This window comes from Labrus bergylta, chromosome 7 (genome assembly GCF_963930695.1).
Source record: "Labrus bergylta chromosome 7, fLabBer1.1, whole genome shotgun sequence".
NCBI lineage: Eukaryota > Metazoa > Chordata > Actinopteri > Labriformes > Labridae > Labrus > Labrus bergylta.
Window position 1 is genome coordinate 32613414 of NC_089201.1, and position 26842 is coordinate 32640255.

Here is a 26842-nt window from a genome sequence, read left to right on the forward strand (position 1 = left end):
CTGCCCTGCTGTAGAGTCAACAAAGCCTAGGGGGCGACTCCTCTTTATATAGGCTCTAAATATAACCGAGCTCTGCTGCAGGGACGTCATTCCCAGGCAAAGGAAATGATTTGGCAATCTCTTGTCAGTTTTCCAAAGCGTTCACTGGGATAGCTCTTGCGCACTGTGTTGTGCATATTACACTTGCAAGGCTCGCATCAAAAACAAAGAAGCAAAACTAAAACAGCAGCATGACTTTAAAATGAAAAACATTAGTCCATATTTTATACACTTTTAAAAACGTGATTGTTTTAGTTCATGGGTGCGTTTGTGGGACTCTTTTTAAAAGACGTGCTATTGGTATTGGACTGACGCGATCCATGAAATCTTATAGCCATAACATATAGTAACTAAGAACCATGGATGAATAAAGAGGAGCAAAATGACACTCTAGTGCAAAAAGATTTAACACAAAAGGAAAAACACCATTTTGACTTTACGCAGCAGACACGCTAGAGGTCACTATTGACTTAATGTCTGGCACTTCTCCAAGTTTAACAGTCCCTAATTAGACCACAGCTGAGTTCAGGGATTTTTTAATTTCAATTCTCTTTAATGTCTATTAAATAGATCCCACGTCATTAAATACTGAGAGGCCTGCAATTAATTAATCAAAGATGTTTATGAGCATTCAGCTCATGTGTTGTTGTGTGCAGAGATCAAATGTTGATTTTGCCATTTTTGTGACTGAAAATATTTACCAACAAAACATGTGCATTCCGTTTTTTGGCTTTCTTTTCTCTCGTCTCAAATAATTGCAAAGTATTGCAAATAATTTTATTCAGTTGTTGTTACAATTGCAAAATAACAACAACCAACAGATAGGCTAAATGAATAGAAAAGGAGGACTGGTGTGTGTTAATATCCATGCAGGCAGCAAAATCATGACAAATTTACGGAAGAGGATTAGGGCCACTGAAAAAAAAACATTTGGTTCTGATGGGTTTTTTTTAATTCTAACTTTAATCTCAGAATTCTGAGAATAAAGTCAGAATTCTGAGATTACTCTATACTTTGTTTTTATTTTTTTCAAACAGTTGCTTCTTTCATTTGGTCATTTCATTTCAACAAACATGTTTTCAACATTAGATGTTGAATGAATCAAAAAATAAACTACCCCCAAGAAAAGAAGCAGCAACATCTTCAGAAATGAATACACAGACATACATACACTTCAAAACAATGAAATAAGAGAGAGAAAATAGAATAAATATATATATATATATATATATATATATAATAAAGATAAATAAAATAGAAAACAGACAAAAAAAGAATTAACTAGAATTAAAAAGAATTTCAGAATTAAAAAATAAAAAATCTGAACCAAATTTTTTTTTTTCAGTGGCCCTAATCCTCTTCCGTACAATTAGAAGTTACAAGGATGTTAAAGCGTTCATTTCACAGTCTTAATGGATGTGTTGCCTTTACTGGCAGACAGGACGTAGTCGACCAATAATTAATTCTCACTTCCACCTGCACTAAAACAGTTTACATTTATGTCACTCCTGTACAGTTTGCATCTTAATATTCTTTATTGTCACTTCATTGTTAGCCTAAACATATCACTTAGACTGAAGCTTGAATGCTTTTGAAATCATACAAGTTGGTGGTAAATCTATACATTAAGAAGAATATCTCTGCATTAGGACATTAGTATTTGTGTAAAAATTAATTAATATACCAAAGTTTACAAAAAAGTAATACTCTATTGACAGGTGCTTTAATACACTTACAACATATTTGAGTTATAATTATAAACGACAGAGTTCGGAGTGACTCTTACTGGAATGGTTACATGGAAACATGAAACATTGGAAACTTGTGGTTTCTCGATAAGCTGCTATGGAAACAAGGTATAATGATATCATTTGAGAATAAAGATTAAAATAGTGACTCATGAGAGACTTCATGTTCAGATAGTAAAACAGTAATCCAGCTGTGGTCCAGACTCGATGACTCAAAGCACTTAAACTTCTGATTTCAAATCCCTCGTGCCATGGTGGATAAATCAGAATTCTTAGAAAAGGCCATTAGAGACAGGACAACAGCGGATGACAATTTATTTCATCAGACAGGGAAAAAAAAGTATAATTCAGTCACAAGAGGGCAGTAAGCCTCCATTTATACACCAAGCTGCTCTTGTTGATAACTTCTGTGTTTTCAGGAAACATTTTGTCAAGTGAATTTGTTCTTATTGTTCTTTTTTTTCTCCACAACAATGCACATGTGTATAGGACCTGTGTGTGTGTTTTAAGTTTTAATGAAAAGTAATGAGTTCATAAAAGACACAAAAAAACTGTTTCCCATTACATTCTTTCATAATGTGTAACCAAAAATCAAATTTTGCTATTTATTATAACTCTCCCTAACCTTTTGTAGTTTCTTCATTTAACATAGAACATATATTTTATGGTATCTTCTGTGTATGATCTGATGTTACTCTGTTTATTGTTTTTCTATATTGTAATTATGATACATGATTGGATAGATATTTTAGCAGCGACATTTATCTAGAGAAAAGGGAACAATGTGAGTAAGAGCAAACGATCAGCTTTGAGTCTGATTGGACACACAGGTGCTGACAGGAAGTGACCAGAGGCAAAGCACAACATTGAGGGCAGTTCTTGAGAGCTCTAATCAGTATAGAAACCATCTTATAAGTCGTCCTTATCAAAGAAAAACCATCGTCATTACCATCATCATCATCAATAATATGGAGACCATCATCATTAAGTTAGTAGGTATTCATGAAAGAGCTGGGTCTTTAGCTTTTTCTTAAAGGTGCAGAGGGACTCTGCAGATCACATGGAGTTTGGAAGTTCATTTTCAGCTATAGAACAAAAAGAAAACACTTGTGCAGCTTCAAATGTCTACGAGTGGAAAGTACTCAAGGGCCTACTCAAGCTCTAAACTCAAAAATAAAAGTAGTCTATTGTACTCCCATGAGTATCTTCTGCGACTTTCAACGTATTCCTCAAAGGTAAATTGTGTAGCTTACCTTTAACTTAATTTCATTTTTAGTAGCCTAGCTATCTAAAATAACAGTAGACAATCCATAGCACATAATGTGTCACTTTATTTTTCTCTCTTCTTTCTCCTTTGACTCTTCTTCTCTTTCTCTTAATTTAATTGTATTCTTTCATTCTATATAACTCATTTGTTTGTTTGCCTTGTTTCCTAAAGATGTTAAATATTGTAGAGAAAGGGAAGAAAACCTTGATGGAGGGAAACATTTATGAATTTATGTAACACAGATCCAAGTTACTTTAAACAAACTGTAAAACATGTTTCTGTATTGTAAGTGTTATTTTTTAGTATTTCCACATCACTGGGGGGGACACGACCTTTTTGACACCACACCACTTATAAAAATGTAAAATATTGTCATCCTTATGTTGAATATAAAATATGTGTACTGTATGTTAAGACATGATGACAATAAAAAGTAACAAAATATATATATATATGGAAATTAGTAGTGAGCTGTAAAAAAAAAAAAAAAAAAGCTTAATTGAGTAGCCTACATGTCATATTTAAAAATGACATAATGGGCTTACATTGTATAAGTTGCATATGTAACTGTAATATCCTGGATGTCTAAAAGTTTCCTGTAGGTAACCCCCCCCCCCTTCTCAGGGTTTTGCAGCTTTAAACAGTCCACAATGCCTTGCGGTGTCCCAGTTCCAATGCCGTGTATTTACCAGCAGGAGTAATGAAATGGGGGGAGAGGGGCTTTTTCTTCCGCAGCCTGCTGGAGAGACCGCAAAAGACTTAGCGCACATTCAGGACACATAAACTTTCAGAGTATCGAAACGTGACTTATTCGGTTTTTTAATTCGTTTTTCTTGTCGCCTTGATTCTGTTTCGACCCGGCAGTCAAACGAGACTTTGTCGCAGTTCGTGGGAGTGATTTACTGGTTCAGTGCTGAAGAAGGAAACATTGTTTGCGGAATTGACGTCTTTACCTGATGTGCATTAAGGATACTGTTAACTTCACTCGGGAGAGGACACACACTACGTTGAATCCTCTGAAGGTAAGAGCATTAGAAACAGAGCTAATAATAGCGTTATGCTGCGGCTGAGCCCCGGTGTGGTGACCGGGAGAGGCGGAGATAACGGAAACATTTCTGGAGTAGAAGTTCGGCTACTCTCCGAGTCCGTTATCGCCATTAGCTCCTCCTGCCCAGTCCCCCTCTCGACACCAAGAAGTGGAGGCTGTAGAAAGGAGAATGGATGGTGCTATCTGTCAGGATGTTTGCTGACAAAACACGAAGCTCACACAGCAAGAGCCTCATCAGATAACTTGAGTCATAAGAGTGTTTGAAAAGGAGGTTATCTTGTTGTTTTCATCCATAAGGGCCAAATGTTTTCACTTAGACATGATAGCCTTCTCTGAGCTGGCTCAAACTGTTGTCTTTCTTCAGGTCAGGCAACTTCAGTATGGCTACCAGAAACACTCTCTTATGGCCTCAGTAAACATATGGTATAGCCTATAGTCTTTATATAGCCTAAAACACAATTAGTTTATCTTTTTTAAAGCCTCAGTGCTGTACTATACTTCTACACACAAGGTGAAGCTGAAGCAACCTGTAGAGTGGTTGAACTCAGACAGTGTTTGTCTTTTGTGACTTTCTTGAGAAGCAAAGGGAATCATGTAATTCAGTGGTTCTTATCTGAATGTAGGCCCTAATGGTGTTACAGCTTTCTGAATGCTCTGCACCTTTAAGAAAAAGCTAAAGACCCAGCTCTTTATGAATACCTACTAACTTAATGATGATGGTCTCCATATTATTGATGATGATGATGGTAATGACGATGGTTTTTGTTTGATAACGATGACTTATAAGATGGTTTCTATACTGATTAGAGCTCTCAAGAACTGCCCTCAATGTTGTGCTTTGCCTCTGGTCACTTCCTGTCAGCACCTGTGTGTCCAATCAGACTCAAAGCTGATCGTTTGCTCTTACTCACATTGTTCCCTTTTTTCTAGATCCTTGCTTGTGTTGTTCTTACTCTCTGATGTACGTCGCTTTGGAGAAAAGAGTCTGATAAGTGAATTGTAGAATTGTAGAATGAAGATTTGGCTGCAGAGAATCACCCAGTACAGACTGGGAAAAAAAACCATTTCACTTCTGAGTGTGTGATTCAGCACCAGATGATGTTTTAACAAACCACTGTAACATGTAAACCCATAGACCAGAGGCCCCGCTGTGCTGCCCCGCTGCAGGAGCCTGCTGCCCCCCCCCCCCCCCCCCACTGGCTCCTATAAGCCTGCCAGTGAGCAGTGAACATGGCAAGTGAACAAAGGCGGCATTATTGCTGCGGCTGAACGTGACCATCCAGATGTTGCAGCTCTTGCCAGCACTGACCTCTCAAATGAGGTCCAGGACCTAATGGTTTTAATATGAGCCAGGGAGGAGAAGAAGGAGGAGGAGGGCCGGCTGCAGGGGCAGGGGCCACTGGAGAGCTCTCAGGACCTGAGGGTGCAGTCTGTAGCGTGGCGGGATGTGGGTTTAATCCTAGACGCCGTGACCTAAAGATTTGGGAGTAAAGTTCTGAAGCAGTCCTGAGGAAAGCTTGACCCTGCTTTGTGTATATTTTGGGTTTTGCTTTGACGCTTTTAGGAGTCGGAAAGCACCATTATTTTTCTTGAATCTTAATGAAAACTAAATTGAATCAAATGCATCTGCTGGGAATAACCACCTCTATCTTTTAGTGTTTGAGTGAGTAATGGCACAGTGTTTCCTTTAATTGCTTGTTAATTAACACTCATCTATATTGCAGGCGCTAAAGGTCTCAGAGGACACTAAATTAATTGAGAGAATGTAAACACTGTGCATACCAGATGCTTTTAGAAATTGAAGGACAGAGTAAAAAAAAAAGTCTGTTCAACTCCATACTTTGTTCCCCAGATTTTACTTTAAAAAAAAAAAATACTTCATTGCAGGCTGTTTTACTACATCACAAGTTGTCATATTTCATCACATGTTTTGTTCATCCTGGCACATTTTTTATATATAATTTTTTAAACATACAAGAATACACACAACATGAAATAAAATAAAAATAAATAAAAATCCAAAGAAAAGGTACGAAGAGAAAAAAGATAATTAAATTCAGATTTAGAAAGAAAAAATAATACTAATAATAATAAAAACAATACTAATAATACAATAAATAGAATGGGGCAGGGGGAGGGGGGCAGGGGTTGTTCCTTCACCACTCTCTTAATTTAATATAATTTAATTTACATACCTGTTATTATTCCACTTTATCTGTTTCCTTTGTCCATTCACTCCAGTAACACATGAATTCATCTTCTCTGTTTCTTAGCCTATACGTAATTCTTTCCATTTCTTTAATATCTTCCACTGTTAACTTCCATGCATTAATTGAAGGGGGTTTATCATCCAGTTTCCCAGATTTGTCAACAAACTGTGTTTCAGTTACTGATCTTTTAAATGAGTCTCAACCTTGAACTCCAGCTTGGATGAAGTTTGTTGAAGTGTCAGTGTTTAACAGATCACAGAATCGATGGACTCTTAGCAAGCCTTGTCTCTTAGTCATGGCCCGTTGCATTCTCACAGCACAGGAATGCACATCCTGACTGTTATCAGATTCCTCTCCACAGGATCAAGACCTGCAACAGGCCGCAGTCTTTGCCCTGCAGTCTCAGCGTTTACATTTGCAGAGGGTGTCGTAGACGGGGCAAGCTGGCAAACTGATGTTGAGGAACTTCTTTATCTGGTTCCCTTAATGTTTAACCACATGAGGACCATCTTTGCATTCATCCTAAACCTTTTGCCACCCTGATGTGTTTTAATCCCCTGGGATTGTAATGACCTGTACCACTTGATGACAGGAAGTGAAAGCTTTCCCCAGTTAGTTCCAACCAGTGCATCCACAATAAACCAGCATCTCTGGCTGCTGGAACCATTTCACAACAGATCTGTTTCCAATTACAGGAGGGGATAAATTGCTGGTAATTACATGTTGCGCTACAGGGAGCACAATTTGAATTAAAGTTTGGTTAGCAATAGGCTAAAAAGGCTTAAGTACTCGAACAGACTATAAGCAGTCTCCCATTGTCTTTAATTAAAAGCAGATTGGGGGAGTTCAGCATGTCAGAAACCTTCTACTACATTCTAGTAACTTGGTGTAGTTGCCTTTTAAATCTTTTAATAACCAAACAAACATGTCCTTCTCCAAATCAATCAATCAATTTTTATTTGTATAGCGTCAACTCATAACAAGCGTTATCTGGAGACACTTTACAAAAAGCAGGTAAAAGACTGTAAGTGCCATTTTTGCAGTAATAAGTTTGATTATTATTGTTTGGATTATGATTTGCGAGAGGAAAGCAAATAATATGTTTGTGTTTATCTTGGGAATATTTAATGAGATTATTCCTATTTTATTTTGAAGGTTTGTTGTGATTCTGTAAGACTTCCGTAGTCATGTGATCAGGAGACAGGAAGTGAAGTGTATTGTTATGTGTTACGCTTTCTAAGTGAGATAAAGGAGTGACGGCGGAGCAACACGGTAGTTTTACCGTGGACACATGGGAACATGTGTGAAGCCAACTCAACGCATAAAACAGTTTAATGTCGTCACTATAGAGTGTTTAAGAACATAAGATTTATTAAGAAGACAGAAGAAACCACTACAAAGACCTTACTCTTTGTTTTTTAATATTACAAAAGAGCAGCTAAAAAGACCTTACTTATTGTTATGTTACAAAGACCTAAAGATCCATCATGAGCACTTTAACAAAGCAGCAAAAGTTACAGTGGTAAGAAAAAATGTTTTTATTAGAATGCAGAAATCTTCAGGCCGGCTCCCCGGCTCATGATGAAACAGCCTTCACAGGTCTAGACTGAGCCGGGCTTGGAAAGGGATAGGGGGAGAGATGGGATAAAATGCAGGAAGAGGGATAGGGAGTAAGGGGGTGGGGGGAGGCAAATGGCAGCTTTGCTTTCTTCCTTACAGAACAATGGTCTGCACATTTAGATACATCGAGAGCATGGTGTTATATCTTGTATTTGTAGAGGTAGTGCTTGTGGAACATGAGGCTTTTCCTTGACAATCCTGTTTCTCAACGAGGTTCAGTTGATTCCCTGCAGGCTTCCTCCTGATTCAAGCTCAGTCTTTGTTTTTCATTCGATGTAATGAATGCCCATCTTTGTTTCACTCGATCCCCCCTTACTTCTTCTTCTTGTGCTGCAGGACTCTCAGACCAGCTTGTGATGCTCGACAGACTGTGAATCCTCAAACAAAGCTCATACAGTAAAAAAAAAAAAACCTCCTACAGTATAGTATTTAATCAGGGTGTACATTTACACACACACAAGCATATGGAAGGTTGTTTACTCCAGCAGCAAGTTGAGGCCATTTTCCCTGCCAGCTCTGTACGCTCCTGTAGGCCTGGAGAAGAGTCAGCAGCCGGGCAGCCAGGCTGCTCACTGCTGCTCACACACCTCACTGCTCTCCCAGGGATTCATCTTGAGTCTACACTACTTAAACCAACATGAGGCCAAAACAAATGTCATGGGGAGTTTGGGATTTTCTGGAGTTGATCATCTTTTTAACCGAGCTGAAGTAGAATTCTGGATATTTAAGCCCTCCTCTTTGGCAGAGGACGAGCATGCACAAATCAGGGAGTGGGCATCTCCCCAGACTGAGGCTTTGACAGGCTGGAGGAATGGAGCCTGCAGAGCTCAGGATGGCACGCTGCCCCACACCACTGTGCCTGTATCATCAGATGGGTATTCTGGGTTAATGTTAATGAATAGAAATGTTACAAGCCTTGACCAGGATGTGTATTTACCTTCTGAGTCCTTTCTAGCTTGTGCAAGGAAAAGAAGAGATGCTCAGCTTTGTTTGGACATGTTTCCTTTTTTCTTTTATTAATCTGAAGACGATTGATTGTGCCACTATGCTGAATCAAAATGTAGTATACCATATTGCACTCAGTGCTCCTACTCAGAGTTGCTATAGGTAATATTTGAAGCACTTCCCCTCCCCCCTCCAGTGTATAAAACTTTCCCCCTGACTGATCCACTCATGTGCTTTGCATCAAGACCTACCCTGTCCATATTTCGGTTTCCACAACCCTCCAGAAGAGTTTCTAGTTTTTTGCAGTCTTTTGGGTCAATGCAGTAAAATCTTGCAGTCTACTTTTTCGTGGAACTATTTAAATGAGCCTCTATTACTTTCAGCCCTCAATGCCAAGCAAGGGCAGTGTGTGTGCACCTTCCACCGGCTGAAAATAAAGTTATGAAGAGCAAGGCTTCAGACAAAGTGTGATACTCAAATACTAAACAAATGCAATGGATCCGATCTCACAGTGTGTTTGTGCTCTTAAGTCTGAGTTCTCTTAGTCGCTGAAAGTGCCTGAGGATTTCTTTTGTCTGTTTTTTAGAGCTACAAACATTAGTCAATGAACTGTTTGGCATTAATCTGAAAATATGTTAAAGAACAAATGTCATACATTGCTGATCCTTTAATTCAGAAAAAGTCATTTCTCATTAATTTTCCAAAAAGTGAGGATTGGTTTTTCTTAGTTTTAGTGGGTTTTTTTGGACAGTTTGGCAAAACCATCCATTATGTCACTGTGGTGTTGTTGATCTTTATCATGAAGTTAACAACACAATTAACCAACTGACAAAAGATGAATTAATAATAATGAGTCTCAGCTCTTATCTGTTCACCATATTTAACAAATGTTACCCTTCAGCTCTCTCTAATGTCTTTACCATATTTAGAAAAGCAGTTGGTCGAGGGAAGGACAGGCTGGTGTGGGGTGACTTTGTGAGCGTGGAAAGGGAATATTGGGGATGGGGGAGGTGTAATTGGTGGGGGGGGGGGGGGGGTGGTTGGTGAACAAAAGGACCTTTTGACTCAGCAGTGTAGTTGCAGTGAAGGTTAGCTCCATGGAGAGAGAGTGATAGAGATCAGGGGAGATGCCATTCATTCTCTGTCTGCACGCTGTCCTTGAAGGACGTTTTGAAGGATGTCTCACCCTCGATCGGTGTTTCAGAGACGGTGACAGTATCAGTCGTTCACATTTTCAATAAGTGCTTTGAAAATAAGGCTGGATGTGATTAACCAGATGACATTAGCATATCTGTATTGTGACTGTGTGTATAGTGCTATAAGGCAATCTTCCAATAATCATTATTTCAGAAGGAACTTCAGAAGACGATGTCATGTATTTTCCTGTGTTGGTGTTCATATCCTAGAATTCAATCCTATAGGGACCAAAGCATTCTGCCGTGATGACTGTGTGTCAGAACAGTGGCAATAACTGAGAAAACCTACAACACTCCCTTATGTAACACTTCTTCAGCTCTCCCTTTTCATTTTTTAATAACACTTTCATGCCTTCTCTCTGTTTCCCTCGCTGTTCCCCGTCCTCAATTTTGTCACTGACTTAATCTTCCTGCTCTGTCTTCGATGCTTCTGGGTAATTCTCTGTACAAAAGCAGGAACTGGACCTGGGAAAAGTCTACTGGCAGACCCTTCCTGCACCCCCCCAACAGACATGTACCTATTCATAGCGAAGAACAGAAACAAGAGTGCGATGGCCAGCTGGTCCTGGCAGTGTGGCTGTAACAGTCCATATGAAGTGGACACTGACAGACTCTCCTTTATTCATGAGGAAGACTACACTTTGTACATTCTGCTTATTTCACTACCTGTGTTAGTAGATCTTACACCAGGTACAAGAAGTGTGTCTGTTACACACACACACACACACGCGTGTTATGACCATGTCCTTGAGCACATCCTGACTAACTGCTTCCTGTTTTTCTTTTTGGTTTCCTCCTCAGTGAAGCGGCTGGAGTGGGCTTCAGCTGCCCTGCACCACTGGAGCCTTCAACGATGTCGTGGCCAACACATCACAACCGGCCCCCTTGCTTCTGACCTAAAATGGAGCTCAAGGTCTGGGTGGATGGAGTCCAGAGGGTCGTCTGCGGGGTCACCGAGGCAACCACCTGCCAGGAAGTGGTGATTGCTTTGGCTCAGGCCATAGGTAGGTATTTTTCTACTATAACCCTTCATGCAGATATCCTGTGAGAAACATTCAGGCTATTTGAATTTCTACTTTGCATTATTTTTGTTTTCCTCTAACTGTGAAATCTGATTCTTTAAAGTCTTTCTATGTGATGTTTCACACTTGAATGTAGAAATCAAGTATCTCCTCTGAAAATAACGTTCGAGGACTTAAATAAAACTGATGTTTTCTGAGTTTTCAGAGTCCTATCTTCACTTTGTTTACATCGTCGGGACAGCCGGCTGACTCCTCCCCTCGTGTATAAAAGTTGTTTAATTGAGGGACTAGAGAAAAGAAGAATAACATACTGTACTCACTGCTTAACTGTGTTTCTAGATCACGCTCATTTCAGGTCAATTTACATGCAGTGTGAAGATACCAGCATAATAAAGATCGCTAGCATTAGCATGCTAACACAACAATGCAGCGCCAGTTATTTTGGTTTCATGCTGGTGCTCAAGGGCGACACCTGCTGGATCAAAAAATCACATATAAAGCCTTTAAGAAAAGCAGTATGTGAATCTCCTGCCTGCATGCAGCTCCTGCTGAGTTCCAGTGGGTCGTAGTCAGAGGCTGTATTGGTACTTTCTTAGATCTGAGTAACCCCCCTCTCCCATATGGCTCCTTCAGGAGCGGGGGCACTTGAACAGGCTGTATTGACATCACTTCCCACAAAGCACAGAGTAGGAGGAGGAGGGAAAGTCTGACTCATTCCCCAGTCTCTCGCCAAACTGAGAAAGCCTCTGAAGACCTCCTCTGCCTTTTTTTTTTTTTTCTATTAAAATGATTTACACCACTTTAAGTGATCAGACATAAATATCGATTTAGTACTCTGGCATTAAACACGGGTTTCTGTCTTTATGCTACTGCAGAAGCTGTGTGTAGGTTTTCTTTTAACGGCATTTAAAAATGGTATTTCTTGTTTAAAAATGAATCAAGTTGAATGTGAAAGGGTTAAACCTCTTAACGCAGCTATGGACTGCAGATCTTTGCAACCTTCAGCCTCCTTCAGCCAATTGTTCTGTTTTCCAGTCGGCACTTTAACTGTATGGTTGAGACTAAAGGCTCTTATCTCACTTATAAAAAAACACTGTGAGCTGTTTCCAGAACCACAAACAGAAAAGGTTGTAGAGGTTTAAGTCTGTGATTGTTAAGTTGATTACGGCAGAATGACTCCATGTCTAATTAACCCTCAGGCATCAGATTCATTCACTACCCTCTGAAGTCACTAAGGACAAAAATGTCCACTTCCAAAAAACTGCTATAAAAATTGAACAGATTGATATTTTTTTCTACTTTTTTCTGCATAAATTTCTTAAACAACTTCAGCCCTGCTCAAAACTACCAAACATTAAATCATTTTAAGGAATTTAACCCTTTAAATGCCAGTTTGATTATTTGATGTCACTGTTGTTATTTGTGAAAAAAACCACATAAATGAGTTATTTTCCATAAAACAAATATTTGGTGGCTGGGGGATTTTCTTTAAATCAGTCTTGGATATGTCAAAGATTATCCAAAATATTGACTTTGATGCATTGTTAGTTTTTGTTTAGCATCAGATTTAAAATGTAGTTCCCTGTTTGGACAGTGGAGGGTGAAAATGTCCAATTTACAAAAAACTGCTATAAAAATAGAACAGATTCATATTTGTCTTACTTTTTTTGCGAAAATCTCTTAAACAACTTCAGCCCTGCTCAAAACTATAAAATATTGAATAATTATCAGGAATTTAACCCTTTAAATGCCCTGGCAGTTTTTGTAAATTGGACATTTTCGCCCTCCACTGTCCAAACATTCAAAAATGATTGAATGTTTGGTAGTTTTGAGCAGGACTGAAGTTGTTCAAGAGATTTATGCAGAAAAAAGTAGAAAGAAATATCAATCTGTTCTATTTTTATAGCAGTTTTTTGGAAGTGGACATTTTTGTCCTTAGTGACTTCAGAGGGTCATAAACATGTTTCTCAGTGTTCTATTGATCTATTAAAAAACATCAAAATTTGCATTGCAAAATGTGTCAAGAGAGAAACTTTCTTACAAAATGTGTTCCATATGCTCTAACAGACAAAATGATGACCAGATGAAGAGGAAACATTTGACCAAATGGACAGAAATGTCCATAGTGATACATGAGGGTTAATGTCTGTGTGTATCTTAAATAACTTCTAAGATGAGTGTCATGGCAATATTTCTGTAAGTTTGTTTTGCAATCTTCTAAGTGATTAAGTGATTCCCGGTAATTGTCAGAATTACTTGAAGCAAAAAATTGTGCATATCTATCTCAGCATGAATATCAGAAATCATTTGTTTTGTGTTGTTTGCAGGTCGCACGGGGAGATACACTCTGGTAGAAAAATGGCGGGACACCGAGCGTCACCTCGCCCCTCACGAGAGCCCCGTGGCCTCCTTGAACACCTGGGGTCAGTACGCTGGTGACGTCCAGCTGATCCTGCTCCGCACAGGCCCCTCCCTGACCGAACGACCCCCCTCAGAAGGACCCCCTCTCAGAGGACCTGAACGAGGGCTGCACCGCCAAAGCCTCCCTCCCCTCGCAAAGCTTCGTCACCCTAACGACCGCTCCCTCCGGCGCCGTGAGCCGCGTCGCAAGTCGCTCACGTTCACCGGTGCACCCAGAGGCCTCAGGGAGATACTCAGCGGGGGCAGGATCGTCGAGGCTGAAGCCAACAGGAGAATCCTCCTGGGAAACGGTGGAAATCACCACCACCATGCAGGACTGGCCATGGGGACTGCGTCGCCCGGCCTGTGGGCCTGTCGCATGGAGGACCTGGTCAGACTGGTGGGTATACAGAGAGAGACTCTGAACGTGCTGGAGAAGAAGCTGGAGGCCTACGAGGCCGAGCTGCAGGCCTGGGCGGAGGGGAGAGGGGGGAGGGGCGGAGGGTGCATCGGAGACCCCGGTGGTGGAGGAGGAGGAGGAGGACTGGTCGAGGACATCCTCAGGCTGGAGAAGCATCTGAGGAAGAATAAGGTGGAGATGGAGGAAGAGGAGTTTTGGGCGACCGAGCTGCAGATAGAGCTGGAGAGTGAGAGGCAGCTGGAGGAGAGACTGCAGGAGCTGCGAGGACGCCTGCAAGGCTGCGAGCTGGAGATCGAAGACAAGCTGGCAATGGTACAGGTGTGCTGTGTGCGGGAGATTTTTTGGGGATATTTAATTCAAAAAAAATGTTTTTGAATAAAGTTTTGGTGAATGAGACATGAAGCCAGCTAAGAATCAAAAGCAAATGAAATAAAACTTTATTTTTTTAAATCATAAGCTGTGAAAGTAGTATCAGGGTATTGTTTATTTTTCTATATTTGTTTGAACCTTCAGGGTGTAGAGGCAGGCTTGGAGGAGGAGCGGCTGCAGAGGGAGCGTCAGGAGACCCAGTGGGTGAGCGAGGCCGAGGCCCGGGCTCAGGTCCTCAGGGTCAAAGCAGAACTGAAGGCTCAAGAGAGACAGGCTGTCCAGCTGGAGAGCAGCTGCAGAGCGGTGGACAGATCGCTCGGACAAAGCGGCAAGAAACTGCAGGTGAGACATATTAATGCGTTCGAGGACTTGCGCTCAGTAGTTTCCTCACACAATAAGAGCTAAAATGAATCTGACAAGTCCTCTTTGATGTGAAAGGATGCAGCTGTAGAGAACTCTTTTGAGTTGCAGGCGATTTAGAAACATAAAGCATTCAAAGAAATAATACAGAAACTGTTTTGTTGATATGATGTTCATTTGTTTGATTTATTCAAAACCAGTAAGGTAGAAAAGATGGTCAATGTGTGTTTCTCTTTCAACAAAACTGACGAGGTCACAAATAAAATGATGAAGACACTTTTATCATGTTCACATTAACCCTCATGTATCACTGTGGACATTTCTGTCCATTTGGTCAAATGTTTCCTCTTCATCTGGTCATCATTTTGTCTGTTAGAGCATATGGAACACATTTTGTAAGAAAGTTTCTCTCTTGACACATTTTGCAATGCAAATTGATGTTTTTTAATAGATCAATAGAACACTGAGAAACATGTTTATGACCCTCTGAAGTCACTAAGGACAAAAATGTCCACTTCCAAAAAACTGATGTAAAAATTGAACAGATTGATATTTTTTTCTACTTTTTTCTGCATAAATCTCTTGAACAACTTCAGCCCTGCTCAAAACTACCAAACATCCAATCTTTTTTAGGAATTTAACCCTTTAAATGCCAGTTTGATTACTTGATGTCACTGTTGTTATTTATGAAAAAACCCACAAAAATGAGTTATTTTCCATAAAACAAATATTTGGTGGCTGGGGGATTTTCTTTAAATCAGTCTTGGATATGTCAAAGATTATCCAAAATATTGACTTTGATGCATTGTTAGTTTTTGTGTAGCATCAGATTTAAAATGTAGTTCCCTGTTTGAACATTGGAGAGCGAAAATGTCCAATTTACAAAAACTGCTATAAAAATAGAACAGGTTCTTATTTATTTCTTTATAAATCTCCTAAACAACTTCAGCCCTGAAGTCAAACCTCAAAACTACCAAACATTCAATCATTTTTCGGAATTTAACCCTTTAAATGCCAGTTTGATTCTGGCATTTAAAGGGTTAAATTCCTGATAATTATTCAATAAATATCAATCTGTTCTATTTTTATAACAGTTTTTTTTGCAGTGGACATTTTTGTCCTTAGTGACTTAAGAGGGTCGTAAATGAAACTGATGCCTGAGGGTTAAAATGTATCCCAAGTGTCTGAACATCAGCGTGAACAGCGTCTGGTAGCTGTAGATGCCAGCGTTAAGATTCCTGCTAACACCTTCCTGTTCGCTGAGGAATAACTTTCTCGTGCCGTTTCATTGAAGGACATGCAGCATGAGCTGGAGCAGCTGACCAAGGAGCTGAGGCAAGTGAACCTGCAGCAGTTCATCAAACAGACCGGCACCAAGGTCACCGTGCTGCCTGCTGAACCCACCGAGGAGGAAACTACTTCAACCACTTATGGTATAGGTAATATCTGTTTTTGTTTCTTAAGGAATTTCTTTAACATCTTGATATTTAAAAGAGTCACAAACAGTTGTTTATAATACATTTTAATAATACTAATAATACATTTTATTTAAAGGCGCCTTTCAAAACTCTCAAGGTCACCTCACAGAGCGGAGATAAAAACAACAAAGTAACAACACAACCATAAAATTAACATTAAAAACACAAATGTACAGGCTGTAAAGGAGCTATGAGACCGGGTGGAGAATGATCAGACTGAATATGCCAGTTTAAAAAGATGTGTTTTGAGATGAGATTTAAAAAAGGAGAGAGAGTCCTTTATATGTCCAGTTATCATTTTCTGTTAAAATGGTTGAAACAGGAAGTTACTGAACCTGTTGTCACAGGTGACTCATGACTTGTTTTTATGAAGTGTATAAAGTGCGGTTTGTCTTGAGTCAGCCTGAGCATTCATGAATTTATACTGTTCCATCTGGGCACTTCTTAGTTTTCCATCTCGGATCTTGATCGCCTGCTGATTGAAAATGACTCAGTTCAAGGCAACAACAGTGTGTGTGTGTGTGTGTGTGTGTGTGTGTGTGTGTGTGTGTGTGTGTGTGTGTGTCTGCAGGTGTGATTGTACAGCTATCTTTTTTTGGAACCAATTTGAGATTTTACACCTTGGAAATGAGAAAGGCAAGGGAAAGTGGAGACATTTTGAACGGTTCCTTCTTTGAGTCAGACAAACACCGGTCTGTCAGAGAAGAATGTAGATATGGGTAAGAGTGGAGGTAGTAAAAGCATTAACACTTGTTAGTGTATTAGAGAGACTGTGACAGAGGATACTGGGAGGAGTCGGGAGTATTTTGGGAAACAGAATTAGCTTTAACCATCTCCAGTAGCGGCTGTACCCACCATGCACACAGCAGCTGACTGGATACAAACGGACCAGGGCGTCATTCACTGAGCAGACTTTCTGTATCTCTCCTCTCCCTCCCATCACTCTGTCCCTCTTATCTCATGCTCAGCAGTTTCTGTGATGGGCTCAATGGACCAAAGCTCTGTCCTCCTACAGGAGAGCTGACACATAAAGTGAGAGATCTTGATTTATGTGAGAGCTGTCACAAAGCAAGAAAGGCGATCTACATCAACTTTTGGGCCAGCTGTCTTATTTTAAAACCTTAAAAATATAGAGAACTTACACCCAAATCAGAGGCTAAAAGTTTGACTTACAAAGACTTTGTGGTAAGTGTGAAGCAGCTGTTTTAAATGTTGTAACCAGGGACGTTACTGCCAGCTTATAAAAGAAAGTTTATAAAGTGAGCGTACTTAGAGGATACGTCTGCACGCCCAAAACTTGATATTTAAATTCAAATACACAAGTATGACTACTCAGTTTACCCTCTATTGTCAGGCAAATATAAAGACATTTTTTAAACATATTCATGCCCACTGTCTCAAAAAACGGTAACTTGGGGCGTTGGTGGCGCAGTGGTTGGTGCACGCACCCCATGTACGGAGGCTGTGGTCCTCAGAGCGGGGGCGGCCTGGGTTCGAGTCCGGCCTGTAGCTCCTTTCCCGCATTTCACTCCCCACTGTCTCTCTCCCTGATTTCCAGCTCTATCCACTGTCTTATCTCTACATAAAAGGCACAAAAAATACCAAAATAAATCTTCAAAAAATGTATTAATTAATTTAAAAAACGGTAAGTTAACGCTAATTAAAAAAATGAAGAATTATTGTTACAGATTTTAGATTTAGAATAGAATATACTTTATTGTCATTGCACAAGAGTACAATGAAATTTGCTGTGCCATGCCTGAAACATAAAAATATAAATATATAGAATAAAAACACATATATACATATACACACATGTATGTATATGTGTGTATATATATATATATATATATATATATGCCTACACAAGTACAGTAGAAAATATCCAAACACACAATCATCATTGGTTTGTAATGAAATGTGTAAACAAAGCAGGTCAAAGCAATATTGCACTATTTGTCCCATGGTGGGTCAGTGTTTGATTTTGTTCAGTTCAGTGATGCTCTTAACTGTCCTTCAGTCTCAGTCTGGAGATGCTTAACTGCAATTTGATCAAATGTTCAATCATGTCTCCTCTTCTTTAAAAGTGATAGCATATACAGTGATGGTTAATATTGAACGTCTGCTTTTATCATACTCTTTAAACGGCCTCGATCACGTTCTGATTGTGTGGTGTGTACTTCATCATGGCACGCTGTAGAGCTGTGGGTTTAATTATTAAACTGGATGGATTACAAGTGTGAAAAATAATGACTTGAGTGTTCATGTCCTTCTAGTAACCTTCCAGTTTTTGTGGGGAAAAAAAAAATCAGCAAGCACTTTTATGCCAAGCCTTAAATTCACTGCATCATCAGCATGATCTGAACAGCTCTGTACTGCCCCCTGGTGGCTCCTCTGCATCAGCATGATCTGAACAGCTCTGTACTGCCCCCTGGTGGCTCCTCTGCATCAGCATGATCTGAACAGCTCTGTACTGCCCCCTGGTGGCTCCTCTGCAGAGGCATGATCTGAACAGCTCTGTACTGCCCCCTGGTGGCTCCTCTGCAGAGGCATGATCTGAACAGCTCTGTACTGCCCCCTGGTGGCTCCTCTGCAGAGGCATGATCTGAACAGCTCTGTACTGCCCCCTGGTGGCTCCTCTGCAGAGGCATGATCTGAACAGCTCTGTACTGCCCCCTGGTGGCTCCTCTGCAGAGGCATTCTTTTACAGAAACTCGCTGTAGTTCATAAGAGCATTCAGTGAAAATGATTTGAAAATGTATTTTTTTACAAAGTAAATCTGACTTTATCTTTATTGCAATTCTTAAATGTTTTTCTAATGTTTGTGTTTTCCATTCACAGATTTGGTTCCCCTGTCCGGCTCCCTGAAGCGTCCCGTGTCATCACACGCCATGTCCAGTCACCTGCGGGTGCTCCACAGTCCTCTCAGTTCAGGCCTGAACCCAGAGGGGATCTACGTGTGAGTGGATACCTCAGTAGCACACTACTATGCACTGTTGTCTTGATTACATGAAGGCAGCCTCGAGTGAACAGACTCAAACAGTGAAGTGAACAAAGTCATGGAGGTAGAAATGCACGGCGGTTTGAAGCATGAAAAAAAGAAGCAGCCTGAATATAACATCAGGACTTTCTTATCTTCAAGCTGCTGTGGACTTTCTTTATAAAACATATCCACTTAATGTACTCTCACTTTACTACCTGCTGAATGATTTGTATTGTTTCCTCTCTCTAGCATCATGATTCAAACCGAATGCCTTTTTCAAAAGCATCATTGAGAATCTCAGTATGTGACTCTGTATCTCTTAAAGATCGAATGTGATTTCTGAATGAACAAATCTTAACCCAGCATAACAACTAGTTCTTATTGAAGTAATGAAGGATCGACTTGTGTCTGTAGTAGAACTGTTTCCCCAATTAATCATTTTGCATATCAGAACGTATTCCTGTAGCTCTGTCTGTGTTCATGTTAAAAACTATGCACAAATGGTAATGGTTTTTGTTACTAAAGAATGTTACTGTACGCACCAAAATGATGGATACTGTAAATATGTTTTCTTACTTTTCATCTTTATTCAGTGAATTATTATATATTATTACAAGGCTGCGTATTCACAGCAAACAACAATGAAGGAGTGGCCTCATTCCTGCAGAAATATCTGCATCATGAAACAGTGTTAATTATACTTTTAAGCTGTTTTTTTGTTTGTGTTATAAGATGACTACACAGTATATTTTTTTGCCAAATATATTATGCTTGTTTTTTTGAAAGGATCAGTGGCCAAAGAATCGCAGGTCTTGTTGCATGATGATTGTGGTGTTCTTATAGCCATATATCTGTGCAGGGCCCCGCTTGGTACAGTGAATTAATGAGTTTATTGTCAAAATGGTGGCATGTCATAATCCAGTGGATAGCTACAGCTGTTTGTGCAGAGCAGCCAAGGTATGAAGCCCCTCTTAAGGTTGTAGTTCAGCTGCTAATCACATCAAAGTGCCTTATAGTCATTCCGCCATTGTTGTAAGAATGTACAGTGAAGCTCCAGGTGGAGACATAAAAGCGATGATTGTAGTCCGGTTAGATGAAATGTTGTGTATGCAGAATGAAATGATGACAGCACAGCAGCAAAGAGGAAGCTATCCACATGTTTTCCCTGTTAGTGTTTTGTAGAAAGAAACCCCTTAGTGATAGTGCTTTACACTTTACTACTGTTATTACTGTAGTCATAGTAACACGTGCTGTGAATCGCATTCACATGTAATCCGATTTATTTCATCATGCTGCAAACTTAAAGTCTTTCTATGTGATGTTTCACACTTAAATATAAATCAAGTATCTCCTCTGAAAATAACTCTGTGAGTCATGACTGTCTACAATGGGTGTAATACCCGAGTCCCACTGTCTGTGATGTTTTCAGAGTTTTCAGAGTCCTATCTTCACTTTGTTTACATCGCCGGGACGGCCGGCTGACTCCTCCCCTCGTGTATAAAAGTTGTTTAATTGAGGGACTAGAGAAAAGAAGAATAACATACTGTACTCACTGCTTAACTGTGTTTCTAGATCACGCTCATTTCAGGTAAATTTACATGCAGTGTGAAGATACCAGCAGAATAAAGATCGCTAGCATTAGCATGCTAACACAACAATGCAGCGCCAGTTGTTTTGGTTTCATGCTGGTGCTCAAGGGCGACATCTGCTCGATCAAAACATCACATAGAAAGACTTTAAGTCAACAATATACTGTCACTTAGGAGTTTGTAGTTTGAAATAAATAGAGCAGAGACGTTCAGCCTGTAGCATTCAGTCTCTACAAAGAGGACAGGGCGTCTTCCTGATGTCCCATTAAAGGAGATCCTGTTTTCATTTTCAGTGTATTTGGGTGTGTTGTCCCTTTAAGAAACCACTGGTGTGCATTATCCACCCTGGGATGAGAGGTTAGCTGCGGTCGCTGTTTACAACCGTGTATGTTTTGTAGAAGTGTACATAACCTGTTTTTTTATTGTTTCCTGCCTTAATATACTGCAAAGTGTTGACTGATGTATGGCTGTATCTGGCTGCTGATATGACTTTGATTGCATGATTCAATAAACCATCTGACTAAATGAGATTTGTCACGGTGCATGTGGTAACTGTAGCTTCTTTCTTTTTTTTATTTTAAGAGAGAATTTGGACACTTTATGCCTCAACTGTTTTTCATCTTCTGACCACTAGATGGAGACCTCCACTCAGGGATGTTGAACTTGAACACAACGTGGGGAGGTGCAGTAAATTCATGTCAACGTTGTACGATTCACACAAGTTTTAGAGAGGAGTTTTTTTCTGGTGAAATGTGAAAATCCAACAGCTTAACGTTTTAAAGTGACTCCCAGTGCTGGTTAAAGATACTTACAGAACATTAGTGTAATCTGAGCTTAGAAATAATACAAACTTTTTGCAAATATAGAAGGCCTAGGTCCTTTTTCTGCAACTTCTGGCAGCTTTCATGTCCATTCCCTTAAAAGACAGAAAATGGTTTCTCCATGTCAGTATTACTTTAATGACTTAAACTAAAAAGCATAAACTCAAACATTTAGTCATATGGACTAAATTAAAATATGGCACCAAATTAGCTAGTGGCAATAACAAAGGCAGGATTTGCTCATGCTCAAAGCTTTTGACAAGTTGGGAGGTGGCCCCTTGTTTTTCATCCGCCTGTACAGTCAGACTGTAATCTCACTTCATCATCCTTTTATCACATGACATTTGTTTAAAGCCTGGGCTTACTGTACATTCTTCTGCTGTGACCTGTCAGCTGATTTACAGTTTTAGTAACAGTATGTTTCATTTACTGGACCTCACGTTTCCTTTCTCTATTCAGGCTGTTATAGCATGGCTCCTTTTTTATCTGTGCATACATAACATGGTGTGCTACAGTGTGTGTTCACCGTGACCTTAAGATTACACATGCAGGCGATATGTTGCAAGAGTTTCACAAATACTTACTGAAGCACTCCTGCATTCACCGACGAGTGAGACTGTGAGCAGAGTTTGGGGTTAAATAAAAAAGCTTGCAAAAGTTTGTTTTGATATTTATTTTTCAACTCATCAGCAATAATTTAGAACAGCATGTGTAACGCATTAATGAAATGTGCAACAGTTGCTCAGTTAAATCTTTTCTTTAAAAAAATCCATAGACTTCTACAACACTGAAATAGACATGTATACTTCATGGTATATTCACAAAAAAAACGTATTTACAGATGCACATGCCACTTCATAGAACAGATTTGAGGCAAAAAAATCAGCAGAATAGTTTTACTAAAGCAATGTCATGTATGCAAAATACAATGAAAATCTTCTGTTTAGTCAGTCACATGTGGAAGCTGAAAAACACAACACTTGCAGGAATTAATCTCTTGGAGGAAAAAAAAAAATAGGCCGAGACAAAAAAGTCAGAAGTCCTAAAACAACAATATTCAGAACTTGTGGTTCCCACCTTTTCCAAAGTAAAGAAGTGAGGGGTTTACACAACACAGATAGGTGGATAGTCTGACAGTCTCAAATCTATTTCCTTTTACTTTTTAAGAGCTGGAAACAAGCAGTGGGCTTTTACTTAGAAAATGTTGTATCTCTGCGCTCTGTTGAAATGGAATCATCATTTTATTTAACTCAACATAGTAAAAAAGGTTCAACCAGAACTCCAGTGATTGACTTCTTACAAATTAAATGGTAACGGTGTGGGGGAGGGGAGGGAGACAGAAAAAGTGCACTTTACGTCTCAAGAGTAAAGATCGTCCTACATGTACAAACTTCAACAGCTGGGAAATGACAGGTACATTCAATATTAAAGATGTATAAGGTGCTATCCTACAACGCTTCATCCCGGAGGTACAGGAGTCACAGGTCCCTTCACCTCTGAGCTGCAGCCCTCTTTTCTTCCTTTCCATTACTCTGCAGGACTTCAGTGATTCCTGCCTCACAAGACCAAACCAGTAGGCTAAAGGGAACCAGAGTCAACTCAGGCGTCAACAAAGTGTCTCTCCTATCATCTCTTGTTATAAATGTGTAATTGCTAAAGTGTCTGATTTTTGTATTTCTTTTTCAGGCGTGTTTGTGTTTTCTGGAAGGGGGGGAACTATTCAATTCTTCTCAGGAGGGACAAAGTGCCTCCCAATGGGGGATGAGGTACTGTGGATTGTTGCACTTGTTAACAGGCCCAGTTAGTGCACGTTTTGCATGTTCATGAACCAGCCTGTATTTACAGTCAGAGTTAAGTCGGGCTCTAACTTAACCTTGGCAGAGGTCAGTTTGCAACGTCATACATCCAAAAGAGGCTCGCTGATTGGAGAACTGATGATGTTCTCAAAAGTTTTTGGCACCAATTGCTGCCAATTCAAAATATTTTTTTTTTATCAAAGACGATTAAAAAAACCCAAACCCCTCAGCTCAACACAGCTGTGAGTTCATGTCAATCATTGTCGATAATTATTTAGCTTGATTAAACTAGAATAAGTGCAAAAGGCACGTCACAACTGTCCCCTTTACGCACACGCTTTTTGTACATGAGAGACCCCTCAGTGAGTCCTCCTTTAAACCTAATTTAAAAAATAAACACCTCAGCAGAATGCACGGAAAGGTAAAACACACTTTAGCTCGTTGGACACGCAGACAGCTGATGCTGCGGACTGTTGTTGCTCTCCAGAGACAGATCAGCTACGTCACCCTCCCCGTCGTCCTCCTCAGGTGAGTCCGTCTCATCCTCCCGTGACTCGTCGCTGTCTGGACTCTGGGAGTCCTTGGACTGAGAGGAGGCTCCAAAGTGTGCAGACAGGCCGGGGAACGCGGCAGCGGCAGCGGCGGCGGCGGCAGCGTGTGCGGGGTACAGCCAGGGGAAAGGGGACCCGAGAGCGGCGGCCGCGGGGTACATGTACTTCTCAATGTTGTTCTTGTCTAAAAAAGGCATGTAGGACGCCGCGGCAGAGGGGTTGATGAAGTAGAAAGGCATGCAAATAGGCGTCTGCTGTCCCATACTGCTTATTCCCATTAGAGAGTTCATAAACGCCAGGTCTGGTCTGGTGAGGTCAGCGCCGCCCACCCCGCTCCCACTCCAGTTCATCTTTGGTTTCTTGGCAGCGCGGTCATCTCCAAACTCCTGCTTGATTTTCACAGCTTTGTGTCCCTGCTGCTGCTGCTGCTGCTGCGCCTTGTCGCGCTGCTCACACTCTTTGTCTTTCGCCTCGCTCTTTTCCGCCTCGCCCCCGTATCCACTGTCCGTGTCCGTGTCATTCTCGTTAAGCTCCCCCCCCACCTGGGTCCTCTGGATGACCGGGACGCAGTTCGCTTGGCTGTTGTTGTCTGCCCTCTGCCCGCTCTGCGAGTCCCCCCCCGCGGGGGTCTGGTGCTGCTGGAGCGGCAGCGGCGGCGGCGGCGGCGGCGCACCGGGATGGAACTGAGCCAGCGCCGTGTGGAGGTGACCGATGAGCTGCGCGCACCTCTGCTCCCGCGTCGCCCAGTTCTCAAACTGACTCAGGTACTGCAGGACCTCTTTGGCACAGGTCTGGAACCCGGAGTGGAACGCGTCCAGGTCTGCGTGGATGGAGGATTTTAACGACCGGTCCCCTGAGAAACACGAGATTAAGAAATAATGATTGTTCTGTTTATTGTTACACCAAATGTGATAAAACAGCATTGTAATTATTCTGTTTTAATGCTTTTTTTAAAATGCATTGTTATGTTAGAATGCATTTTCTACCATTGCAAACAGGCAACAAAGTTTTATGCAAGCCAAGCAAATAAAAATGCAACTTAATCTTACAGAAAGAGAACAAGTCTCTGATTTAAAACATGCACTCCTGTTCATCTCTTACCGTTCTGCAGAGCGATGATCTTCTGGTGCTGCTGCTCGGTGACAGCAGTCAGTGCGTTCAGATGTTTCAGTGTTAACTCCAGGACCACGGCTTTCTCTAAATGCCCCAGAGTCTACACAGAAAAACACAGTTAAGGTTCAAAAGATCTAGCAAACCAAATTTTCCTAACGCAGGGTCCAAACTTTTTTAGTGGTTTCATGATCTTACCGACAGCTTCAGATGTTCGGGTAATAAATCCTTCAGCTGGCCGATACATTCGTTGATTCTGTCTCTTCTTTTCTTCTCTATCAACCGGTGAGGTAACTTGTACGCGTCCTGCTGGCACACACACAACACACACGTTTTACTGTGATGCTCTCTTATGTAAGCAAAAACTTTATTATCCCATTCAATTATATTAAATTTCACAAACACAATAATGTCAGTGAAGGGAAACAAAGCATTGTCATTTTCTTAGAATAAGTCAGTACGCGCACCTTCCCACCATCGTCTCGCTTTATTCCTCTTTTGGATTTGCACATGTACAGGGAGGGATAATCCACCCTGAAGAAGAGAGGGAAGCGTCCGATTATTCACAAGGCTGACATGACAGTTTATGAGAGTTTGTCAGAGTTTGCTAAAAAAAAAAAAAAAAAAGCGACACTCACCCCAAGAAATCGGCGTGCTCCATGAACTGCCTCTCCTGTAAATGCGGTATTCTCTCATCCATCACCTCTCTCCTGGTCTTTCTCTCATCCATCACCTCTCTCCTGGTCTGCTTATCCGCTCTCGAACCTCTTTTGGGGGGAATGTTTGTTATTCCAACGAGCCACAGACGGGATGGATGTGCTGAGGGAGAGATGATGCACAGTGCGTGTCCTCCAATTGGAGCTGAGGCTTCACACTGATGTCTAGAGTTCCCTGAGCTGCAACTTCGCAAAGCCGCCAGTGCGCAGGCGCGCCTCCGGTGGGGGAACAGCTTCCGACTCACGTGTAGCCTACACCAGCACAAAGTCCGGTAATTAGACCTTCTGTGTGTGTAATAGCAGCTATCGCGCGCTGTTCCTATAGTGATGTAGTCCAAACACTTTTCGACCTGGTGGCTGAAACGTGATTCATGCTGCAAAATGTGGCAGAGGGAGAGACTGAACCAATTACGCATTCTTATCCTGCATCCTTTTTCTTTTCTTTTTTTGCCTTGGCTCTAAAACTTTGCAAATCAAGCCCCTTCACTTTGCAATTGTCCGAAAAGGTTGTAATGCTGCATAATTTGACATTAATCAACGAGCTTTCTTGCTCACAGTTTAGAGGGAACAGAAATGTACTTAATGTTGTTGTACAAAATTATATATAAAAATATTTTTACAAAATTTTATACAAAATATTTTTATATATAAATGAAAAAAGTATATATATTTTTATTTTTATTATTATAATTATTTTATTTTTTATTTTTATATATAAAAATATATTGTATATGTATATATACTTATAAACGTCCTGAACTCGCCTTAACTCCCAAACAATCATGCTGATGTAAAAATGAAAACACAGAAGTGAATGTGGTAAACACGGGGAACCATTTCCCCCATTCTCTTTTCAGTCCGTGTTGTTGTCCTGAGCAGGGCAGGGTTACCTATTCACACTTCATCTCCAGCACAGCACAGAGCTGCGTTGTCAGTAACCATGGCACCGGCCCAGCTGTGTGCTCAGACACGTGCGTCGCGCGGTTTCTTTATGAACCTTAGCATGGGTGCTGCTGCTCTCCCACCTTCACCTGATGATAAGATACAGACAAGGCAAACAAGGCATCAACTTTGACTTTTCTGTGATCTTTACTTCCAAATATGAATCAAATCATTTAAAGTCACAACCTTTTTTTAGCTTCTTTTTATTTAT

At 40.6% G+C, this 26842-nt stretch overlaps 2 protein-coding genes across 5 annotated transcripts; one reads left to right on the forward strand and one right to left on the reverse strand.

Annotated features, from left to right (window-relative positions):
- The first annotated feature begins 3724 nt into the window (after positions 1-3724).
- Positions 3725-21237, forward strand: LOC110002114 (ras association domain-containing protein 8). 3 transcript variants are annotated; one of them, XM_020657762.2, is made up of 6 exons: positions 3725-4076; positions 10875-11077; positions 13423-14234; positions 14430-14627; positions 15940-16084; positions 18965-21237. In XM_020657762.2, exons 2-6 carry the CDS (start codon positions 10975-10977, stop codon positions 19084-19086), a joined length of 1380 nt encoding a protein of 459 aa, XP_020513418.1. In that variant the 5' UTR covers positions 3725-4076; positions 10875-10974; the 3' UTR covers positions 19087-21237. The 3 variants fall into 3 exon arrangements, with proteins under 3 accessions (XP_020513418.1, XP_020513420.1, XP_020513419.1); XM_020657764.2 differs by having other exon boundaries at positions 15940-16078; XM_020657763.2 differs by having other exon boundaries at positions 13423-14228.
- A 937-nt stretch (positions 21238-22174) lies between these two features.
- bhlhe41 (basic helix-loop-helix family, member e41) lies at positions 22175-25901 on the reverse strand. Of its 2 annotated transcripts, none has more exons than XM_065957407.1 (5): positions 25612-25901; positions 25441-25507; positions 25172-25282; positions 24965-25076; positions 22175-24716 (listed from the first exon to the last, which is right to left on the reverse strand). In XM_065957407.1, the coding sequence occupies exons 1-5, from the start codon at positions 25701-25703 to the stop codon at positions 23746-23748; spliced, it is 1353 nt and encodes a 450-aa protein (XP_065813479.1). In that variant the 5' UTR covers positions 25704-25901; the 3' UTR covers positions 22175-23745. The 2 variants fall into 2 exon arrangements, with proteins under 2 accessions (XP_065813479.1, XP_020483923.2); XM_020628267.3 differs by having other exon boundaries at positions 25172-25279; positions 25612-25896.
- Between the last annotated feature and the right edge of the window lie 941 nt (positions 25902-26842).

What these genes read in the sequence shown, in the direction of transcription:
- LOC110002114 (XM_020657762.2), top strand. Translation starts at nt 10,975, where the DNA reads ATGGAGCTCAAGGTCTGGGTGGATGGAGTCCAGAGGGTCGTCTGCGGG. An exon ending in ACAAGCTGGCAATGGTACAG is followed by an intron (nt 14,235 to 14,429) that starts GTGTGCTGTGTG and finishes TTGAACCTTCAG; the next exon opens with GGTGTAGAGGCAGGCTTGGA. An exon ending in TTCAACCACTTATGGTATAG is followed by an intron (nt 16,085 to 18,964) that starts GTAATATCTGTT and finishes TTCCATTCACAG; the next exon opens with ATTTGGTTCCCCTGTCCGGC.
- bhlhe41 (XM_065957407.1), bottom strand. Translation starts at nt 25,703, where the DNA reads ATGGATGAGAGAAAGACCAGGAGAGAGGTGATGGATGAGAGAATACCG. An exon ending in AGCGAGACGATGGTGGGAAG is followed by an intron (nt 25,283 to 25,440) that starts GTGCGCGTACTG and finishes TGTGTGTGCCAG; the next exon opens with CAGGACGCGTACAAGTTACC. An exon ending in GATCATCGCTCTGCAGAACG is followed by an intron (nt 24,717 to 24,964) that starts GTAAGAGATGAA and finishes CGTGTTTCTCAG; the next exon opens with GGGACCGGTCGTTAAAATCC.